General features: G+C 39.8%; 2 protein-coding genes across 3 annotated transcripts in view; one reads left to right on the forward strand and one right to left on the reverse strand.

Annotated features, from left to right (window-relative positions):
• The window catches only part of LOC109036148 (ceramide synthase 5), an 8621-nt gene extending 8071 nt beyond the window's left edge, over positions 1-550 (forward strand). Inside the window, exon 5 of the mRNA XM_072296533.1 lies at positions 452-550. Coding sequence (XP_072152634.1) covers positions 452-550 — 99 coding nt within the window. The remainder of the gene's footprint in view (positions 1-451) is intronic.
• The window catches only part of LOC109043598 (Ca[2+]-channel protein alpha[[1]] subunit T), a 370781-nt gene that overhangs the window by 302849 nt on the left and 46275 nt on the right, over positions 1-21657 (reverse strand). The window lies entirely within an intron of this gene.

The following is a 21657-nucleotide window of genomic DNA, read 5'->3' on the forward strand; positions in this document are numbered from 1 at the left end:
CGATTGTTATGCCATTTAAACCTATGGAAAAGGATCGATAAACAGGGTGTTCGCAGCGAACACCTTAATAATCGATTCTTTACCATAGGTTTAAATGACATAACAATCGATATATCGCAATTCACGCCACGCCACTGAAGAACCGGATCCTCGGTTCATGAAACCAAGCTTTTAAACCAGACCGGACCACGGCGAAAGCTCGGTTGCATGAAACCCAGAGTTAGGGTTATATGAACCGAATAGTGCGGACGATGTGCAAAATTTTACCCATGGTTCATATGACGGGACATTTATTTCTGAGCTTATAATTCACCATGTTCCATTCCCACAGTCTGTAAATTACTGTTGATTCCAGCTTACATTTACCTAAACAGACGTATTGGAGGCTGAGTCGGGTCCAAATTTACTCTCTAATGAATATAAATTTTGCAGTTCTGAATTTTTTTGGAAGACTATTACCATTCATGAGTTCAGTGACCCTGAGAACCTGCGCATGGCTCGAGCTTTTCAATTAGATTTCTTCGCTGAAAAGAATAATATGCTGTCTTAGCATCTAGGATGTAAAAAATGTGTCTAGTAATCCTAATATGCTGCCTTGATTGCCCACGCAGTTGAATTTGAATTCATAGGATGTAAAATTAACTGCCGGGGCTGTAAAGGCAGCATCTTGGGACCACTAGACACATTTTTGACATCCTAGGTACTAAAACAGCATATTATTTCTTTCGGTGTTGTTACTCAAATTTTGCTGTGAAACCGGAGTGCGCCGGTTGGCCCTGGCAACAGAGGAATTTCCCTCCCCCCTTCTCCCCTGCAGCTCCACCAGCGCGAACACCTCACCCCCTCCCCTAACCGCTGTCGCTGTTCCGTGGCAGTTGCCATTTCAGTCTTCACCCGCTTTCCCATTTCCTTGTTTTCCCAACGTCCACGGCTTTCGCCGGATGTCAGTTCAGTCCTCTATAAGTGATTTTAAAGCAACAGGACCGTACTCTCCTTCTTTAATGATTGTTTTTTTTTCAGCATGACCTATATGTAATGCTATTATTTCCTTTTTTTATGGATAGGGCATGTGTTGCCGGCTTCCGTTTCGACAATCGGACATTTCGCAAATAAAAACTAAAATTTGTGGCTCATTGTAGAAACACCATATCGACAGTGTAAGTCGGCAACCACATAACTCGGTTTGCGATGTCGCAGATCTCTTGTCATACTTTATTTTTTAAATGGAAAACTACTCGATTCCCCCCCCCCCCATTCAAATAGGTGTTTTTGTACAAGAGACAGGCATTATAGTTCCTTGTCGCAAAATGCAGTCTAATTATCTTGATTTGTAATATGCTGCTGAGAATATATACATTCACTTTTACATCAGGCTGAAGTGGTTGGTCCCCTCCCCTCGTCGAAGCCCGTAAAACTGAACCTAACTCGAACAGTGGCGGCGGAAAAAAATAGTTCCAACCTTTGCGTCAGAATGCAGTTCCTAGTGCATTCGGTCTCCTCGGGAGTTTTCTCTATGTTTTCATTTTAAGGCATTATAGTCCCAAAAATTGCCTGTGTATAGATTTTCAGTGGTAAAAGCCGGAAACGCCGGTAAAAAAGCTGAAAAATAAAGTTTCCTCTTCTAGTCAACAATTAAATGGAATTGGAGGAGTGTTTTAGCTTAACAGGAGCAACTTTTTGCCGTAACCAAAATTTCCAGGGGCATTTCCCGGGGGAAGGGGGCGTTATCCAAATTTTTGAGCGGCAAATTTTGATACATCGTTGGAGCGAAGATAAATTATGAGGCATTCTAAAATTACCTACGGTTTGTGCCAAAATTCTTAGCTATTCATCCACTTTCCAACCAGATATCAAAAATGAGTGCAAATTTTTAGGGGACCCCTCTCGAAATTTTGGGTGTGACGAAAAGAAACTCCTACTGACCTGAAAACACCCCTTAAATTTCATTTCTCTGAGTAGAAGCGTTCAAAAGTTACGCCGTTTGGGCAACCTAATTGTTCCCTTTAAAGTTAAAACGCACTACCGACCAAGACTCGAAAAAAACGAGTTAATTTGTAGGAAGGCTGACGGATCGGTTTTGCGACTGCAACCACAGCAGCCAACCGGCCACAAACCCGTTCCGACGAGCCCAAAGCGTACCCCACCGCCCTAATTGATACAAATGCATTCCGAATCATTATTCAAACTACACCCTTCCCCACTCTCCGAAGAGTAGGTGGCCACCCCATCCCCTCGGTTCTGTTGGAAAATTGTTCTCAATGCTCTTGTTCCCAAACTTATCGGGGATAATTAATGGTAGCGCAAAGTTTTCGCACTCCGTCAAGAACGGAATCCACCGGTGCGGTGGTGAAGTGGCAGTGTGGGGGGGGGGGAGGTGTGGATGCCAAATGATTTGTTATTTCGCATCAGTGTAAAGTTACTCGTGAATGTGCCGGAATTAATATTAATGATGCGCCAGGCGATTGTGCCCTGGCGGCGCGAACACCGGCCTCAGTGAGGAGGACGGGTTGCTGTGGATATAATTTTTCCGTATACCAGGTTCAAAATGGCCACAGCCGTAACTTTCGTGGCAGAAAATTTTCTAACGTTTAATCCTAGGGAGATTGAAGTATTGAAGAATTATGTATGAATGTTACATATATGATTCTATGTAAAACCTAGAGAATACGAACAGTCTTAGCAGCCGTGCAAGAACTGCATGCAGCTATTCAAAAGAACTCCTTCAATAATTCCATGTCCCGTCCGTATCAACTCTTGAGGTAGCACTTTTAAAAACGCCTTCATTTATCGCGAGACGCCTCCCGCACACTGGAGAGCACGAATAGTTGCCCCCTTGCTCCTTATTCCAGCTAGAGTCTATCTATGCCAATTATTGTTTTTAATATTTTAATATTACTTTATGCTGAATTGAAGACACCTGATTTCTGTTGCACTGCAACTGTTTGCAGACCTTTTTGGTCTGAACTCTATTCTACTGAACCATTGATATAGAGAAGTGATAAATAATATGGACGGGTAACCTCATGAACTCGAAGTCATCGAAGCTCCACTTTTTTATAAATAAAAAATTTGAGCTTCAGCATTTATGAGCTTCAGACATATGTTAGACAGTATTGGATCGTTTGTGGTAAAGTATCATTTTATTTTCTAATTTTGTTACATGTTCTAACCCTGCGGAAATTTTTCCCACTTTCCAATTATAAATTGAAGTGAAAAGGAAACTTGGACTCACAACAAATGCCGGGTTTTCAACTTTGAGGACCGAACTCTAATACGAAGCAAGTACTAATGGGGCACAATGTTGAAGCCCACTGAACAGCCCGTCCCGCAAACGGCATGAAAAATAACGATTATAATGGCCAGGGGAGAAATAAAACACGAAAGCTACCCCAAATTATGGCATTCTAAAAAATACTCACATATTTAGGTACGAGGGCGCTAAATTAGAATGCAGTATCAACATGGACAATGCTGCTGTGCCAAGGAAAAACGCCGTATGGACCTTCAGGCGTTGCCAAATTTTCTATGATGAAACACAAATTTTCTGGGACACTTATGAATATTTTCACTTCAATTTTTTAGATAATTATGTTCGCAATTTTACATAAAGTTCCAGAAAACTTCAAGGAAAAATATCCATAACTTTATTCAAAAGTTAACATTTATATTGAGAGAAATTTGGCAACTCTCGAATGTTCATACGGCCTTTTACTTAGCACGGCAAAAAGGAGGCTGGAGGCTGAAGGCTCCACGCTCCGACTTTTTCCACCAAGGCGCCAGTTCCTTAAACCGCCAGGTTTTATCCTTAGACCCTAGGGGATATATATTCAGACGAAAGTATCAAACCGTTGTTTGGTGCAGTTCATCCACACTAAATTCATCTAGAAAAAGGTTAGCTCAGCTTCCGGAATATTTTCATTATTTTAGGAGAAGAAGGTTCCTAACGTCCATAATGGCAGCATTCTCAATCTTACAACCTTGTGAGGTGAATGGGGGGGGGGGATTACCCATGGGAAAAATCAACTTTGGGCATAACTTTTGAGCTATTGCAGATATCGAGTTGACTTTCTCTTGAAATAAATCAAAGAGTTTAAAATACCTTTTCATAAAATAAACATCGTTGCTCATCGGTCAATTTTTGATGGATTTATGATTTATAAAATTCATAAGAAATCTTAATTTTCGTTTATTCAGTTTCTTAAGGCAAAGGACCACAAGGTTTCAGGACATTCCGTCAACGATTTTTTGTCTGCGCACATGTTTTGTTCAGCAGTTTACGTCTACGCGTAAGATAAGCGATAGTGACTTGGTCCAAGCCTTATATTGTAGTCCGCATGTAAAATTGTATCGACAATATCGAAATGAGAAATTTGAGAGAGGAGGAGGTGTTGTTATGGTAACTCAGTTTTTAAATGAAATGTTACTTTCTTCTTTTGATTTATCTTTTCAAGTTTTCATTGGTGAATATTTGGTTTTATTCCTATCCTTAAAATTTTCGACACTAAAAATACCTTTTTTATCCTTTTTTTTCTTTCTTCTTCTTCTTTTTGATGAAAATATTACTTCATTTTAAAAAAATTTAAAATTTTAAAATCTGGCAAATATTTGTAAAACCTTTTCCAGCAATGGCATCGATATTAATCTCAATTAGTCGTAGTTGTGTTGAAAGGCACTATATAAAAATGAATAAAATGGGGAAAACCAAGAAGCACGCAACCTCTGATTTTATCCCATTTCTACATCGATATTTTGGAGTAAAATGAGTCCAATTTTGAGAGTTTGTTGCGCGTGCACCACGCTGTAGCACAGTAAAAGCACAAAATATAAAAGAAAAAATGAACGTTCTTAGGAGATCATAAAGTTTGATACGAAACTACCTTAATATTTATAAAACACACATCATATTTTCCTTTTATACATATCTTTTCCCATCAATTTAAATGAGAGTAATCCATGCAGAGTGTGCAAACATTTCAAAATCATGAAGTGAGAAACGTTGACTCCGCGAGTTTAAATATTCGAGCCATACGTAGAGCGGAGCGGCACGCGCAACGGCTCCTACAAACCTAACATGGATACTTCACGCATTGCGCAATGCGTGAAGTATCCCTGTTAGGTTTGTAGGCGCCAATGCGTGTGTCACGCTGATCGCCCTCGCCCGCCATGGCGCGGCGCTTCAAGCAACTACTTCACAACAGAGGTGTTGCGCAGTATCGCGTGGACGTAAACTGCCAGGAAAAACAGATGCGCAGACGAAAAATCGTTGACGAAATGTCCTATAACCGACCACAATAAATAAAACAAACCAGTTTGAAAATGAAAATCCTCGTTTTTATAAGCTTTAAAATGAAAGCGTACATTCAAGGTTTCGACATACTTTGATACCGGATCTGGGGACTTGTGGAGATGATCATGTTGTTAGCAAGTTGGCTATAACTGCCTTTCTTTTACTTAGATTGTGAGATCATTCTGTGTAGGTATTTCACAAACTTTAAATATATACCTTAAAATGTCAAAGAATTTTTCTATAAACCCGGTATTTTTGGGTTAAATAAAATACTATCTATTCTATTCTATCTACCTTTAAATATTGCGGTGTTAGCTGAGGTGTTGAGATACTAAACAACTTGACACAACTATTTCAACTCCTATAAGACAGAAATTGTATAACCACTGAATAGAAGGATAATTGAGGTCCCTTACTTTTCTCACTTGCTTGCTATGATAATGTTGCGCCGCGCTTTTAACTATACCACGCGATTCAATTTTTCCGAATCCTTGATGGCACTAATTACATCAGATCTCTGATGATGAGGGAAAACTGTGTTGAGCTGATAGTTGGCGCATGTTCAGAGTTCGCAGTTGCTCCTCTTTTTTGTTGCGTTTAATAAAAAATGGCAACTTCAACGACTGGTAACATCAACTGGAGATAGAAATTAGCGCTGGGTACATTTTCCTAATTTAAGATTAAACCTTGTTTTCAATTCATTTTCAGTTTCTATTCCCTTTCCTTTCTCAAATTGGCATGTAAATTAATGACAACTAAGTCAGGCACGAGTCAATCCAAAATTACTCAGATCTCTACATTTTAAACGAAAAATATCCGTTCAGAAATTTTTCAAACGCTTGTACACATCCCAGGCAAGCTGACTCCCTTGTTGTTTACATGCGCATTATGCTTGCGATTTAGATGCTGAATAATGTATTAGTTTTCTTCAATTTTTTTTTGGCTCGGTCTTTTGGATGAACGCAGCAGTGATTTCAATAACAGGAACTTCTGAGCCATCTTATGAGCTGCAAAGAGAGTCTATCAATTTGACTTCAGTTGCCGGAGTCTCTAAGCCGGTGCGCTACGCATTTCTATTCGCTAAGTTATTAATCTTCAATTTGTATCTTTTGCTCCGTTGACTGTCTGAGCTCGCGGGGCGTGCAGGTGTTCATTATTTATTGCCACCCTTTTTCCGCGCCCAATGTCATGTTCCATTCCTACCTGGTGAACAGTGGCGTGGCGTGCTTTGCGATATGTCGATCGATCCGCCATTCAAACCTGTGGAAAAGAATCGATAAACCGAGTATTCGCAACGAGTACCTCAATAATCGATCTTTTACCATAGCCTCGAATGGGGGAAATATCGATAATCGATCCTTCACGCCTCACCAATGCTGGTGAACACACCTATTTGGACCGAGTTAAACAGAAAGGAACCAAGCCACATCAGCTATTGCCAAATTTAATCGGGCAATTTAATGTTTTACATGAAAACGGTTGCGCGTTCCTGCAAATTTCAGCGAATTTTCTCCAGGGTACGAAGCAAATTCCTTAAAATTTTCAAAGAAATCCGAACAAACGTTCTCCCGTAAAAAATTTAACTGCCCAGTTAAACTTGACAATAGCTGATGTGGCTTGGTTCCTTTCTGTTAAACTCGGTCCATTTTATCTCTCGCGTCCTAACTTTGTCAACAAGCCAAAATGACTCGTTGCGCCGAGGGCGTTGAAGTTGACGTGGCAACAGAGGAAGCTTTAAGCAGAATTACGTTATATCCATGTTTGGCATGACCCGTAATCATGATATTACTTTTGTTTTTGTCGATGGGTTCTGTATTTCCGGATTCCGTTCGAATCGGGTGACCAGGGCGGGGGTGCGGGGGCTACCTCCCCCCTCCTCCTGCCACCTACCTAGCCTTGCTCGCCCCGAACAGCTAATAATTTTTATAACCTGACGGATAAACTCGGAGGACGTGCACTTCAATGGCGTAGCGTGCTTTGCGATATATCGATTGTTATGCCATTTAAACCTATGGAAAAGGATCGATAAACAGGGTGTTCGCAGCGAACACCTTAATAATTGATACTTTACCATAGGTTTAAATGGAAAAACAATCGATGTATCGCAATTCACGCCACGCCACTGATTTCAATCACAGCGTCATAAAATTTCATATGTCCATTATTGTAGAGAAAACAAACTACCTAACGCGGCGTTATTCCAGGGAAAAGCGAAACCTCAGCGGAAAATAGTTTTTATTTCCTTTTTTCTATAACGCAGATACTATTAAAAAAGTTGAAAAATTACGCAAAATTGCACCTACCTTTAAATAGTCAACACAAAATTTTTTGAGTAGGTGCGACCAAATTTCAAAGCGATATCTTAAAGTAAGTTGAAATGTTTTGTCTCGAACTAGCGGTTGGCCCGATGAACCAGTGTCTCGATAAAGCTCATGTGTTCAATAGCGAGTTTAAGCGGCGCACAGTGGATCGAGTCAATTAGAGAGGTTGGACATGGAATTCTTTACTAAAATTGCAAATTTGGATGGTTATTAATTAGGTTATTAATGTTAATTATTAAGGTACTACCTTGTAATGAGGAAATGTTATACAAGAGTATAAACCACTACACAAGTCGTTAAATTGGTAAATTGGTCGTTAAAATGGTGGCGCTTCAAAATTACAATTTTATGCGAGTGCTTTTAAGTTTGTTTTTAAAAGTTTTTTAAAATTGTTGTAAATTTTTTTAAAATTTTTTACCAACTACCTTGTAATCCCAGGTTTTTACACTCAGTCTTAAATAAGGTAAGTGAAACGAGGTATGCTCGCTAATTCAAACTTCGCGAAAAAAAAACTGGCCGAAAAACAAATGGACTACATTTTGCAATTCGGAACTATAAATTCCGGCCCAGTTTAAAAACAACGTTTGTGCCATTAGTTTCCTAATGCACATAAGTGTTTTTTCAGATAAGACAGAATTTATAGGTCCAAATTGCAAAATGCAGTCCAAATAACCGTCTTCTGTTGATTAAAAGGAACAAATTCAATGCAAGCGAATTCTTTAAAAATGAAAATTCATTTGCTTATAGTATTTTGACTTTTTTTTTTTTTTTTTTTCATTTCAATCAACAGCAGGTGGTCATATTTGTTTTCGTCCAAAACTGCAAAATTTTTGAAATTTAAACTTCGCGCCATAGCTCTAGCGGCGGGAGCCGAAAGCCGAGTTCTGGTCAAAAGGGTCGGAAAGAGCTTCGGATCATTTCACTTACCTTGAGTCTTAAATACCGGGGTATTCGACAACACTGGGCACGACACGACTGTAGTGGGGAAATTGCTTGACTTTCCTTTCACGAGGTGAAAGTTTACCCGACCCCGCTGTTATCATGCCCAGGTTCCGAGCCGAAACTGGCTCGCCTTAAGGAACGTGACGACAGCAGCCAGGAGCCAGGAGGCACCTTCTGCTTCCTTCCCACACTCATTGCACCTCCTCATCAGGGCACTCCCGGCAAGGTAACCGGGCGTGAATATTCAGTGCACGCTCGCTAATTTCACGCCCAGTCGACCGAGGATTCTTTTTCCAACTCCAGGCTTTTTCAATGGGTCATTGAACCCTCCGCTTTTTATTTAATTTTCAGAAAGTACGAGGTGAATAGATTGCGTCGTGTTTTCGTCACTTTCCGGCCAAAATATCACAAGTGCCATGCGACGTTTCAAAATTTCCGCCGCCATTTTATTCTTTTACAGAGAAATTGTTGGTTGAGTGTTTGAGAATTTCACTGAATTCTATCGGTAGCACGAAGAAAATTCAGCGAAATTTTCGGACGGCTTCGTTGAACAATTCTTTGTAAATAGAATAAAATGGCGGCGGAATTTCTCAAACTCAAACTCAAAATGGAGCTTGTGATACTTTGGCCGGAAGGTGATGATTTATTGGGTACATTCCGAGTTAAAATTACGGACAAGTCCGCTTTTAAAAAGTCAAAAAATTCTAGGGAATTACAAACACCCAGAAATGGCGGAAAAATGATGGAAATGGTATACTGCGACTGTCAAATTGCTCTGAGCTATCAACAGGATACAAAATTAGTGCTTACTTTGTTTCTTTTAAAACCCCTACTCTTGTAAACGGCGAAAAGAAGCATTTTTTTTTTTTTTTTTTCACTTTCGGAAAATTAAGAATGTCGCCCTTAAAATCACCAATAATTTACCTCACTAGTACGATAGGAAATGCCAGAATGATGTCAAGGAATGATAGAAAGAAGCAAAGTGCCCTCTGTTAGTATCGCATGCAACGAGCACCATACGAAATTCATTATAACGCCTGGATACAACTATTCGAACTCTACGGATGTCCGTGTTGCATACGCACGGATTTGAAGGCGTTTTGACACTCCAGGTACCTGTCACTTCACTCCTGCCGCACCGCGCCGCGCGACTGCGGGCACTACTGCGAGGATTCTATGTGACAGAGCTCCTCCAATGGGTCACTAAACTTAGTGTTTGTTATTTAGTATTCTGAAAGTACCAGGAAAATAGATTCCGTTGGGATTTATTGCGAATACTTGGAGGTAAAATCCTGGACAAGCCCGCTTTAAAAAGTTCAACAATTCGGATGAATTACAAAAGCACCGAAATGACGAGGAAATGATGAAAATTATGAACTGTGACGGTCAAATCGGTATCTCTTCTCATTTTCACTCATGTCTGTTAAAATAAAACGTAGTTCAATGAGAATTGGCACTAATTCGCTCTAGATAACATGAACAAGGTTCAATTCTTTGAATCTGAGGATATAGTTTTGACTTTCCTATTATTCTCATTTTCACGGATTAGAAAGCCATTAAACGAAGGTTGTATAGAAACCCATGGTCGCTCAATACCGGATGACTACATTCGGTTCGGATAAAAATTTGGCTTACATCAAGATAAAAAAAATTATTGGCAGTAAATTCAAGAATCAGTATGCTTGAGCCAATAGCGCATTCTTTTTTCAAAGTATGCTTTCTATGCTATAACGCCGCCTTCGACTTTTCTTCGAAGCCGTTTCATTTAGAGTACCTGTATACGAAAGAGTATTGCTATCTCAATACTTTTACTATACAGAAAAAGTTTGCCGCTCTCTGATTGGTCGGCTATCATGGAGCCCCAAAGTTGGACCAATGTAAACAAACCCCAGCCCCTCCGCTCCTGGGTTGGCCTAATGTAAACAAATAAAATGGCGGAAAAGTTTTATGTTCTAAGTTCTGGGCGGGATTTTGGGTGTGATAGAAATTTTTTTATATCCAACTTCTGAATTGAGTTCGGATCGAACTTTGATGAACATTTTTGCTAAAAGTTAAGCTTTGAGTGTGATCATCATTCAATTCTCAGCCGATAATACGTGTTTTTCATGGTCGGGTCTGTTTACATAGGTCCAACTTTGGAGCTCCACGATAGCCTAAAATTGATAAACCAATCAGAGAGCCTCGTAGAGATGGCAATACTCTCCCAGGTACTCTGCCGTGCTAAGGAAGAACGCTGTATGAACCCTCAGGCGATGCCAAATTTCCGTTGGTAAATCACGAATTTTCGGGAAGATTTGTAAATATTTTTCTTCCAATATTTCAGATAATTTTGTTCGCAATTTTACCCAAAGTTCCTGGAAATTTCAAGGAAAAGCATTCATAACTTTTCTTAAAAATAAACATTTCACCGAAGGAAAGGCAACTCTCCAATGTTCATACAGTGTTCATCCTTAGCACGGCAATACTCTAGTTTCATTTCCCTTAGTCTCCGCTCGCGTGTTTAAAACAAGCAGGAAGCTCCAACGCATTGGCGTCGGAGAGCGGCTCTGGGGGCAGTAGTTGTAGTCAAGAATGAGGGCCTAGACACATTTTGTCATTGATGTACAATCCGACAACTGTCGATTCATGTTTTGTAACTTAGCAGATTTACGTAGCCGGTGTATAAATGTGTATTGGGCTTTGATATGGCGAATACATGGCATTATCACTTGTTGTATACTTTTAATTTTGAAAGCTCTTTGGAGGTCCGCTTCCTAAAAAATCTCTGGTTGATAAGTCGTTTAGCGAGGCTGCAAAAAATTTGCATTTTTATATCTGAAAGTGTAGGTATTGGTTTTTTGTATAATTGTTTTTTTGGATTGCTGGAAAAGTAACGCATACTTCTATAATTTAGGACTGAGTCAGGGAAATATAAGGTTCGTTAAATAGTAAATATTCCTAGTACCGTGTGACACTATTGTTAACGAAAAGTTTTTGCAACTTGTCAAAGAGGTTGTTGAATGATCTTCGAATAACTTTTGATGAGCTAGAGGTAATGGTTCTATCTGCAGCTCGTGGACTTCTGTACGATATTGTCCAGAATCATCTAAATTTTCAAAAAGTGTCCGCTTGTTCGATACCCAATTTGCTCATTCATGCATACAAGGAGAAGCGCATGAAAGCTTTAGCAGACATTTTGGAGATGAATCAAGAATTAGATGAAGAATTTATGACTTAAATCACGGCACCTTAATCACGGGATGACCTTAATTACGGCAACTATTTATTGTCCATGAGATGCAGATGGTTCCATTTCCCTAGCTCATCAAAAGGTATTCGAAGATCAATTTCATCAGCCACCCGTACGAACCACGTTTCTAGTGACCCGTACTTGCTTCGCACGTATGAAACATACAATCAGAGAAAACAGAATTCATCTTACAATAATCAATAATCAGTAGGACATGAATCGTTGCGATGTATAATACGACATTATAATGCGGCATTACTATTGTAATTCATTTTAATGTTTAGGGGCATTATAAATCATTATTGCCACGTCGGAATGAAATGTTGTAGACTGAATTGAAAAGCATGTTGGCAAAATTTATTATAAAAATAGTATAACATGTAGGTACATAACATAAAGGTAATACAAATTAAATGATTAGAGCGTGTATATTTCATTACATTATAGGTATATTACAATCATTTTTGTCATTGTTGGAAATTTTGATAGTTTGAATTTTGATAGTTGATAGTTGATAGTTTGAGAGTTGAAAATTTGGTTATTTTATTTAGTTAAGGTGATTCGATAGACGCCATATTTTGTGTCAGAATGGCATGCGACTTTTCCATCAATTGGTTCCATTTTTTCATTTACTCATCATTTTTCTCCAATTTTAAGTTTCGCAATTCTGTTTTCAGGAGACTAAAGCACTCACTTATCAATTTGTATATTTATATTGAGTTAAGGGTAGAGACGTATTCCTCACCGGAATTGAGGAATGGAGGTGTTACAGTATGTCCGGCATTAGGTTCCATTTCGACATCAGCGACGATCAACGCTGCGATACTGGAAGCCAGTCTTCCGATATTAAATCCCTAGCGGGGAAGAAAAAAAATGCCTAGATTTCGCTAAAAATCCCTAAATCCCCAGATTTGCTCAAATATACTTAAAAAATCCCTAGATTTTGCAAAAAGCGCCATTTTTTTATGAAGAATCATGATGTCATTCGATGTAGCGATTTGCAATATTTAAATCTGATTGGCTCGTTTGAATTTTGGCGCTCTCTGAAAGCAGTGCTAATCCAGACCAATAAAATGAAAGAATATTAGTTGATTTCTTATTATTAACAGGTTGAATGCAGTTGAATGTCAAGTACATCGAAGGACACAATCGTTTTAATTTCCGGCTTATTTGCGGGGAAAATAGTGTTGCCAAAAAGGCCTACAAAATATAGATGAAAAAATGTTTTCGATTGTCGAAGCTATAATTGAGGTTAAAAAGTTGATTTTTGGTAACTTTACCTCATCAAAAAAAAATCCCTAGATTTCCTGAAAAATCCCTAAATCCCTGGAAATTCCGGAAAATCCCTAAATCTAGGAATAAACCCTTAGACATCGGATGGCTGTTGGAAGCATTAGAGTCAACATTTGAAACGCTGCTGCAGAATTTGCCGGGAGTATAATCGAGTGTTGAAAGTCAGTAGAATTGAACAATGTAATAATTGCTTTCCGAAATAAGCGTTATAATAAAAAAACAACGAATCTGAACTGTTAATACTGGAACACACCTTCTGTAAATGTACCTTGCGAGAGATAAGTAAAAAAATAGATGTACTGGAGGAGAAGTGCTTCTCCACAGAGTTTGAAGAAGGAAAAAAAATGCCCAAATTTACTTACTTCAGCATTTTCGGCAAAATCACTGCAATTTCCGAACCTTTTTCTGGCCAGGGGCCAAAATTAAATGATTATGAAGGGCCACTTAGATGTTGTAGATAAAAATAGGACTGTTGAAAAAGTCGCCGTTTTCAATAAATATGTTCCCGGAATGGAAGAGTTAGGTTAAAAAATTTAGAGTTAAAAAATTCCCATGAGCCGAGTGCCGTAGGTTAAGGGCCCGTTCGCCAAAACTAATCGGAACTGTATGAATGAATTGCTCCTTTTAAAAATCAAAACAATATCGAATTGCGATATATTACACAGTTAAGATAGGGCTATGTCCTGTCGTAAGCGGCGACATACAGTCGATATCATTTCAATAATCGCCCCAATGGCCACGATAGTTGTTAGACGTTTACGGTTTCCCTGGTAACCTTTGTTTGCTATCAGCTGATATCGAGTAAATGACTAGGAAGCTCCAACCCAGTGGTTAAAGCTTCCTTAACCGCGAAAACTTTAAAATTCAAATTTTCAAATTTTGAACGTAAAGTACATTTTTTCCATCACGAGATAAAAGCACAAACAAGTTTTGAATTGTTGACTGTATCACCATGATTCCAAAAATACAATACACAACATAGCATTGACTAACAATAAAACAGTATGCAATAAAATAAAGTCATGACAAGGAACATAGCCGAAAATGGCGCCGATTCCCATCAACCAACGCGCGGTCTCTACAATGTAACATGCTGCATTGATACTCCCCAGCTGGGACCGTCCGGAATAGCAGCTCTAGTGCAAGCACCAGAGCCGCTAAAAGTCGATCCGCCGCGAAAACTTCGCAACTTCGGACGTTCCGAGCGAGTTCACTAGGGAATAACGAGGTGATAAGCGGAACAAAACGTCCGACTGTGTAACACGCGGGAAAAAAATCAAATGCTGTAGTAATGAATTCGAGTATGAGAGAGTGCGAACGGAGCTCCGAGGATGGAAGACTGCGAGTAACAATGGGATGAAAAATGGTCTTCAATGAGGCTCCGAAAGGAGGGGGCATATTAAATTCGTCCCCGGCGGTGCCCGGCCCGGCCCGGCGCGGCGGCGCGGCGCAGGGACGCGGAATGATGCGTTGCGGGTTGCGGGATGGGCATGAAGACGGGGATCGTGACGAGTTGAGAACGGGCGGAGAACACAAAAATGGCCCACTTGTTGCGAATCGAGCGGGCGTTGCAGCTTGCACGGCCGTGTAAGGCCGGGGGATTTAGCGCTAGAGTAGACACCCCCGTCAGACCGTCTTGCTTTTACCCTGGGCCCACCTCTTTGTCCATGACAGCGCCCTCTTCATCGTTACAATGGACCACACGGTTAAAAATTCCTGTACTTTTGGTTACTTGGAGTTGCTTTTTTCTCGGTCAGATCAACCAAAAGTACATGTGAATCAGTAAGTTCGAAAACACACCAACTCGGAAAAAAAATTGTTCAGGAAACACCTGAAACTGCGCAGCGGGCGAAGAAGTTATTAAGAAAAACCTTTTTGGTGCCAAAGGACAAGTACTCAGAAACTGTAAAGCACCAAGTTGAAATCGATGCAACATGTTTGATGACAGAGAATGAAGCGTTTAAAAGTTTCCCAGTTGGTGTGTTTTCGTTCTCACCGACTTTCAGATACTGATTTTTCATAGTCTGCCCTGAAAAATGTATATTTTTTGACCTAGAATAACGCTTGAATATTTATATAACTTGTTGGTGCAAGGTATACTGAACCGAAAAAAGAAAACCGCAAAATCGGATGGTCACCCGTTTCCCTTGAAATGGCCAAAAATTGGTATTTCCAATGAAATACTTCGATTCTTCCCTCTTCCTGTCGCTATTTCGAGCACTTCCGATTGCAATTTCGAAATTTCCTTTTTCGTGCAGATGCTTCTATCCATAAGTGTTACTAAATCGTAAAAAAGTGAAAATCGAAAAAAAACCCGAGTTGGTGTGTTTTCGAACTCACTGATTCATGTATTGCGATGAATTGTAATTAAATGGTGAAATTCGCTACTGAATCGGAGGGATGTCAATGTTGTCTATCTACTGAGTAAAACAATACGGCTAATTGAAGTGTATTGAAATAAAATTTGAACAAGTCGCATAATGTGTCATTGCACTGCTTATTGCCTATCCTTCTGACACAGTGAACTCACTTTGTTGGTTATTTAGAATCGCCATTTATTGACCGGGATTTCCTGACCAAATGATGTAAAAACATTGCAATTTACGTACATAAAAGTAGCTCCTACGATGTTCTCTGGCGTTCTGCGATACCCAAACGCCATATATAGACGGTGTAAGTCGGCAATCGCACATAACTCGGAAAACGCGATTTTTCAGGAGAGGGAAAAAACTGTCTACATTCCTCATCTTTGAAGGTAGAGGGGAAATAATTCTTGAAGACAGCAAGGATAAGATGCTTTATAAGACTCTATCATCATTTTGAATAATATTCTCGTCTGGCGGGAGAAATGACCGAAAACCCGAGTTATGTGTTTATGGAACTAAGGTCCAACAAAACTAACTCAAAACCGCCAAAAATCGAGTTATGTTATTGCCGACTTATTACACCGTCGATATGCCTATCTTCACAGAGGTTATCGGGTAGACAACCCAACATCTCTTCGTCAACTCCCTGCCGCCATCCCTTGACGGTGAGTCCCCGTCGCTTTTTCTCAGGCGGTACCCAATCCAAAACTTTTTGGAGCAACCTCTCCTCCAACATTCTTTGCACATGTCTATACCACAGCACTAACTGCCTGGACACGATGTCGTGCACGATATCATTTTTAACCATTTCGCAATTTCATGTTAAAAAAATGCTAATTTTACCGCGATATATCGCAATTTCATTTCAATATTTTCATTGCACTACGCTACTTGCGCGGACTTAGTCGATCGACCGAATGGTCGCGGTTGGACCGACCAAAACCGAAGGATACTCTGACACATTTGGGGCGAAGAATGGGTTCTGCTCATTGGTTCTGCTGAGCTATTCTGCCTGGCTAAGGAAAAACGCCGTATGAACATTCAAGATGCCAAATTTCCTTCGATAAAAAGTCAATTTTTCAGGAAAGTTATGGGTATTTTCTGATAAATGTTCAATAACTTTAGATAAAATTTCAAACAAAATTATTTGAAAAATTGGGGAAAAAAGTAGAAACTTGACGTTTGAACAGACTTTCTAATTATTTACTAATCTACACGTTTGAACCATCAAAATACCCTCGTGCAAATTAAAGGGAATAAAAGCTCATTTTAAAACTCCGCTGATTGCTGAGTGTCTTTCTAGCACCCCGCCCCTATTATAGAGCCCAATTTCATTCAACTCTTCTTCCACTTTTGTCGAGTGAAAAGTTTGATATACCTTGTGATATACAGTTATACTACCAAGAGAACACAACAATTTGATAAAAAGTCGAACGGAAAGTCGATACGAAATCTTCCGATTGGCATCGGCTGGAGCTGTATCTCCGCAGACCGGAAGTTGACGGAGATACACGAATTCCGTTTGACGGTATCGCACGGCAATGGCAGTTGAATCATTTGTTGCGTCCAACTTTCCATTCAACTTCCCGTCCGCTTTTGTCGGATGAGAAGTTGAATAGTGTGAATTGGGCTTCAGAACTTCTCACTCGGTTTTTTCCCCTTTCTTCTTCTTCTTCTTCTTCTTCTTCTTCTTCTTCTTCTTCTTATTTTTCTTCTTCTTCTTCTTTTTTAACGTTTGGACTACCGACGTGCGTCCCTCGGGATTTTCCTCTGAAAATTGACGTGCAATCGATCATTAATAAATCGATTATATAGACCAGTATTCGATGTATCGATGAATGTCGATATACCCTGAACTTTTTTGTTAGTTGTTTTCCTTAATTCGAACTTATTGTTAGAAATGATTCATTTTACTAAAACCTGTATACCTCTCCCTTCTTCCCCCTATGTCTCCCTCTATCTCCCTTTTCTCCCATTTCCAAACTCTTTAATTCGCAATAAATATGAAAATCTAAAGTTAAAAAAAGCTCACCCACCAAAATTCGGTAGCACCTAAAAATAAAGCAATACAATCAGGAAATCAGTTAAAACTAGAGTTAAGAAAACAAGTATATGGGTCGTAAATTTCAAAAAGCCTGGTAATCAACTATTAACGGTTGAAAATTTAGATCTCATAATTATGTGGAAAAGAAGGAGTGCATTAAATTAATATTATATTAATCCGTATTTCACCTTACTTTTCTCTTGTATTTTTTCTTTCACCTTTTTACTTTCTGTTTCTCTCTTTTTGACCCTCATTCATTCTATCCTCCTTTTTTCGATCTTTGACTGCCTTTTCTTTCGCCTTCCCCCCCTTCCTTTTCCCCCTTTCCTTTTTCATCGCCTTTTCCCCTCCTTTTTCCCCCTTTCCTCTCTTTTTCCCGCTTTTTCTTCCTTCCTCTCCCCTCTCTGTTTGTATTTTTGTTTTTTACCGCAACAAGCTCATAAACGCTCGGCGACTGAAGCCGCGAGCTGACGTTTCCCGCCGCATCACTTATCTTTAAATCGACAGTTTCTGTTTGCCCGCCTCCCACCCCACTTAAAACGTCCCCTCGCCCCTTCTATGTCACCCCTATCAGCCTGGCGCCTCCTTTGCACTTAGCTTATGTCAATAATGATTAAGCAGGAATAAAACTCCAACAGCCCGTGTCTGCCGAACGTTAAATGCATCGCAGAATCTGTCTGCCACATCGACAGGGAAACGTGGCTTTTAAGGGAGAATTTTCGTCGTTTTTGTGCACTGTCTTGCAACTCCCCCTCTCGGCCGCTACCATAATAATTGATTGGAGCAATTTGAGTAATGAGTTTTAATGCATGCTATTATCAAGTCAAGTTGAAGCTCAAATTAATTGGATGTTCCTAGAGAGCAATCGGTGATTTTTTTTCTTTTTTTTTTCGCAACGGACATTATGTTTCGACACTTTAATGTGTCATTGAGGGTTACTTATTTAGAGGACAGAATTTAAAAAATCCTTAAACTGATGCAAAGGGGATTTCCCCCTTCTTATCGAGGGCTCATTAAAAATGTAAAACCACAGGAAAAGCCATACTGAATAAAAGAGCAGCACGGACTTATAATAGAAAACTCGCCCCTTGAGAAACTATTTTCAATTTCCTCTTCAAATATTAGTGTAAATATAATTCTAATCATATTAGTGGGTTACGTAACATAGAGTTGATGACATTGATGGTAAGTCAAATAAATTTTATTTTTTATCATAATTTGAAAAGTTACTTCCGTTATTTTGCGTTCACGGATGAAGTCATCGTCACATACCTGCATCGTCTGTTTGGTTCTGCAAAATTACTAAAGTTTGGCATTTCTTCCGCAAAATTAATAACTTTTATATTCAATGACTGGCGGTTTACCCGTGCTTCGCACGCGGCGCTACACTGCGCGCTTAATGAACGTCCAATGCTGTTAATTTTTTAATTGCTCTTAAATAATAATCATGCGGAAGAAGCAACTAGTCGTAGGAGGCCAAGAAACACAAACTGTTCAATACTTTCCTTAATGTGTGTCTTTCATTTTGTTGATAGCGCCTTCAATCGGCGTGATATGCAATATGGGTGGCTCGGGAGCACGAATAGTTGCGCGAGGTAGTCTTGTCACTTTCGCTCCGTCACACAGGGGATCGAGTCAATAGGAGAGGTCGGGCGAGATTTGGAAACTTTAATCGCTTGTAACTCCGTTTCTAAAAAAAGGTTTGAGGTTCTAAAAGTGGTTTCATTGGCAGGCCCGCCACATCACACCTCGGGCCCTAGTACCAGTTTTAAGGTCCGGGCCCTAAGAACGGAGGGGGGGGGGGGGGTCCGAGGTGCATCCCCCGAGAAATTTTAGAATTCATACGACTAATCGGACGCATTGTAAAGCTTCCATAAAGAATTTGTCCATCAATTTCCGCGGAATAATTACGTTTTTTTTTTTTTTTTTTTTTTTTTTTTGTTTTTTTTTTTTTCTACTTTCAACACAAAATACTTGCGATTTGTTGCATTCAAAACATCTGGAATTTTTTTTTTTTTGGGGGGGGGCATATGATACTATTTTCAGTTCTAAGTGGGCCAGGCCCCCCTGGACTCCCCCTCCGTTTGTCTATGGCAAGGGAGTTGAGCGATGAGCCATTGAAGTCGAGGATGCCTAGACTGGAGACTCTTAGCATCTGACGACGGAAGAAAATGAAACGCAGTTACTAAAAATATCCCTCTGTACTGAAAATCTTGGAAATAGATAGAAATTTTCCAAGAAGTATACTTCTTTGAAAATTTAAGAAGAATTCTACAGTGTCCCAGCGTGTTTTTGAAAATCTATTCACCTTTTGCGAAATTTTTAGGGTAAATTTTTCACTTTTTCTTAAGGAACGAGGGTTGCATGTGAATTCGTAGTGGTTCTTCACGGGTAACACGGGCCCCCTCCGGGGCCCGGGCCCCGGTACCAGGGACCCAGTAGTCCTTCCTTGTGGCGGGCCTGCCCTCATGCACGCTGGGCTTGTCGATTTCCTTTGACATTTTTGCAGTGGTGAATGCATAGCTGAAATGCGCTACAGCTAGAATTGTATATAGCAAATGGGTAATTTTTATACGAGGATTATAAATGAACAAGTGGTTAGAAATGAAAACAAAATACTATGAACTATGCAAAACGATAATCCAGGTATCGGAACTTGGCTGTTTTGAAAACGCCTTCAAATGCGGCGTGATACCTCACACATTCCGGAGAGTTCAAATAGTTGTATCATCGCGCCTTAGAAATGCGACGGAAGATTACAATTGAAATAGCCTTCATGCACGCTGGCCTTTTCGATTTCCATTAACATTTAAGGCAGTCATGAATGCGCTTAAGTGCGCTTCAGCTAGAATTGTATTTAGCAAATGGGTGTTTTTTCTACGAGGATTAAAAATAAAAGAGTGGTACGGAATATAACAAAAGAATATGAACTATGCAAAACGATATTCCGGGTATCGGAACTTGGCTGTTTTGAAAACGCCTTCAAATACGACGTGATACCTCACACATTCCGGAGAGTTCAAATAGTTGTATCATTGCGCCGTAAGAATGTGACGGAAGATTTAAATGGAAATAGCCTATTGGTCTCTTCGTGGATTTTCTTTTAGAGGCGCCCCTTCCTTAGTGTCTAAAATGTGATGAATTAAACATCAAAATTTGCAGTTTTAGTGAAAAATTTCATGTCGATGACTCGATCCTTTGTGCGTCACGCTGAAGAATACGCGTTGATGATTTGCCTCACTGCGTGTCCTTCATTCAGTCGAGCTCGTCTTCATAACCGCGGTGGAATTATGCGCGGCTTGGGATAGTTCTGAGTTCAAAACAGGGCAAACAAACTTTAGTTTCAAAAAAGTAGTGTAGATTAGAATATTCCACTGTTTTTCCCCCTTTTTTGGACAAATGTGAAATAAAAGGTGTGTAAATGGCCTAACAAATGGGCGTAAGTACTTCTACCGAACAGAACTATGTGCGGGTGGGAAATATGAGGTGTGCTCGTTAGTTGAGGGTCGTGAGAATGAATGGGAACTATAAAGCGCCAGTGACGTCAGTGGTTATGCCCGAGACGACGACGTTTCGCGGATCGAGTCTTTAACGCATGAGCCCTATCCGCGACGCTCTTATCCCATGCCCATGGTCATGAGTCCCACATACAGTTGACATATGTATAGTTCCGTTTGGTGAATTTCAAACCCCGCTTTTCCAGTTCTACAAAAGGAATCAAGCCCACTTTTACAATGTTTATTATCCAGCTTATCACGAGCACAACCCATCTTTCCCATTCGCACATAGTTCTGTCTGGTAGAAGTACGTCCAAATCGAAAAATACACAGCCATTATCTGGAGCTTATGTTTATAGTGCCCTCATAAATATAAATTATTTTGATCCATCAACTAAACGGCTCATAAATGCACCACCATTAATTATACATCGTCCAGTGAAAAACGCCAACGTTCAATTCACGTAGAGGAGATTTTCACACGATTTTTCAAAATCTCGTGTGGCGGATGATCCTGTGAAGCTTCTTTTCTAACGAAAAGGGGTGTCGTTTATTCTTTTGTTCCGAATATTTGTATTTTCTATTTTACGTACAATCGAAGCTTTTTTGTAGTCGAATCTTCGGTTTGAAAAAGGCGCAGATTGTCCTGTTATTCACACAGCCACGAGAAGCCGGCCA

This window comes from Bemisia tabaci, chromosome 2 (assembly GCF_918797505.1).
Source record: "Bemisia tabaci chromosome 2, PGI_BMITA_v3".
In the NCBI taxonomy this organism is placed as follows: Eukaryota; Metazoa; Arthropoda; class Insecta; order Hemiptera; family Aleyrodidae; genus Bemisia; species Bemisia tabaci.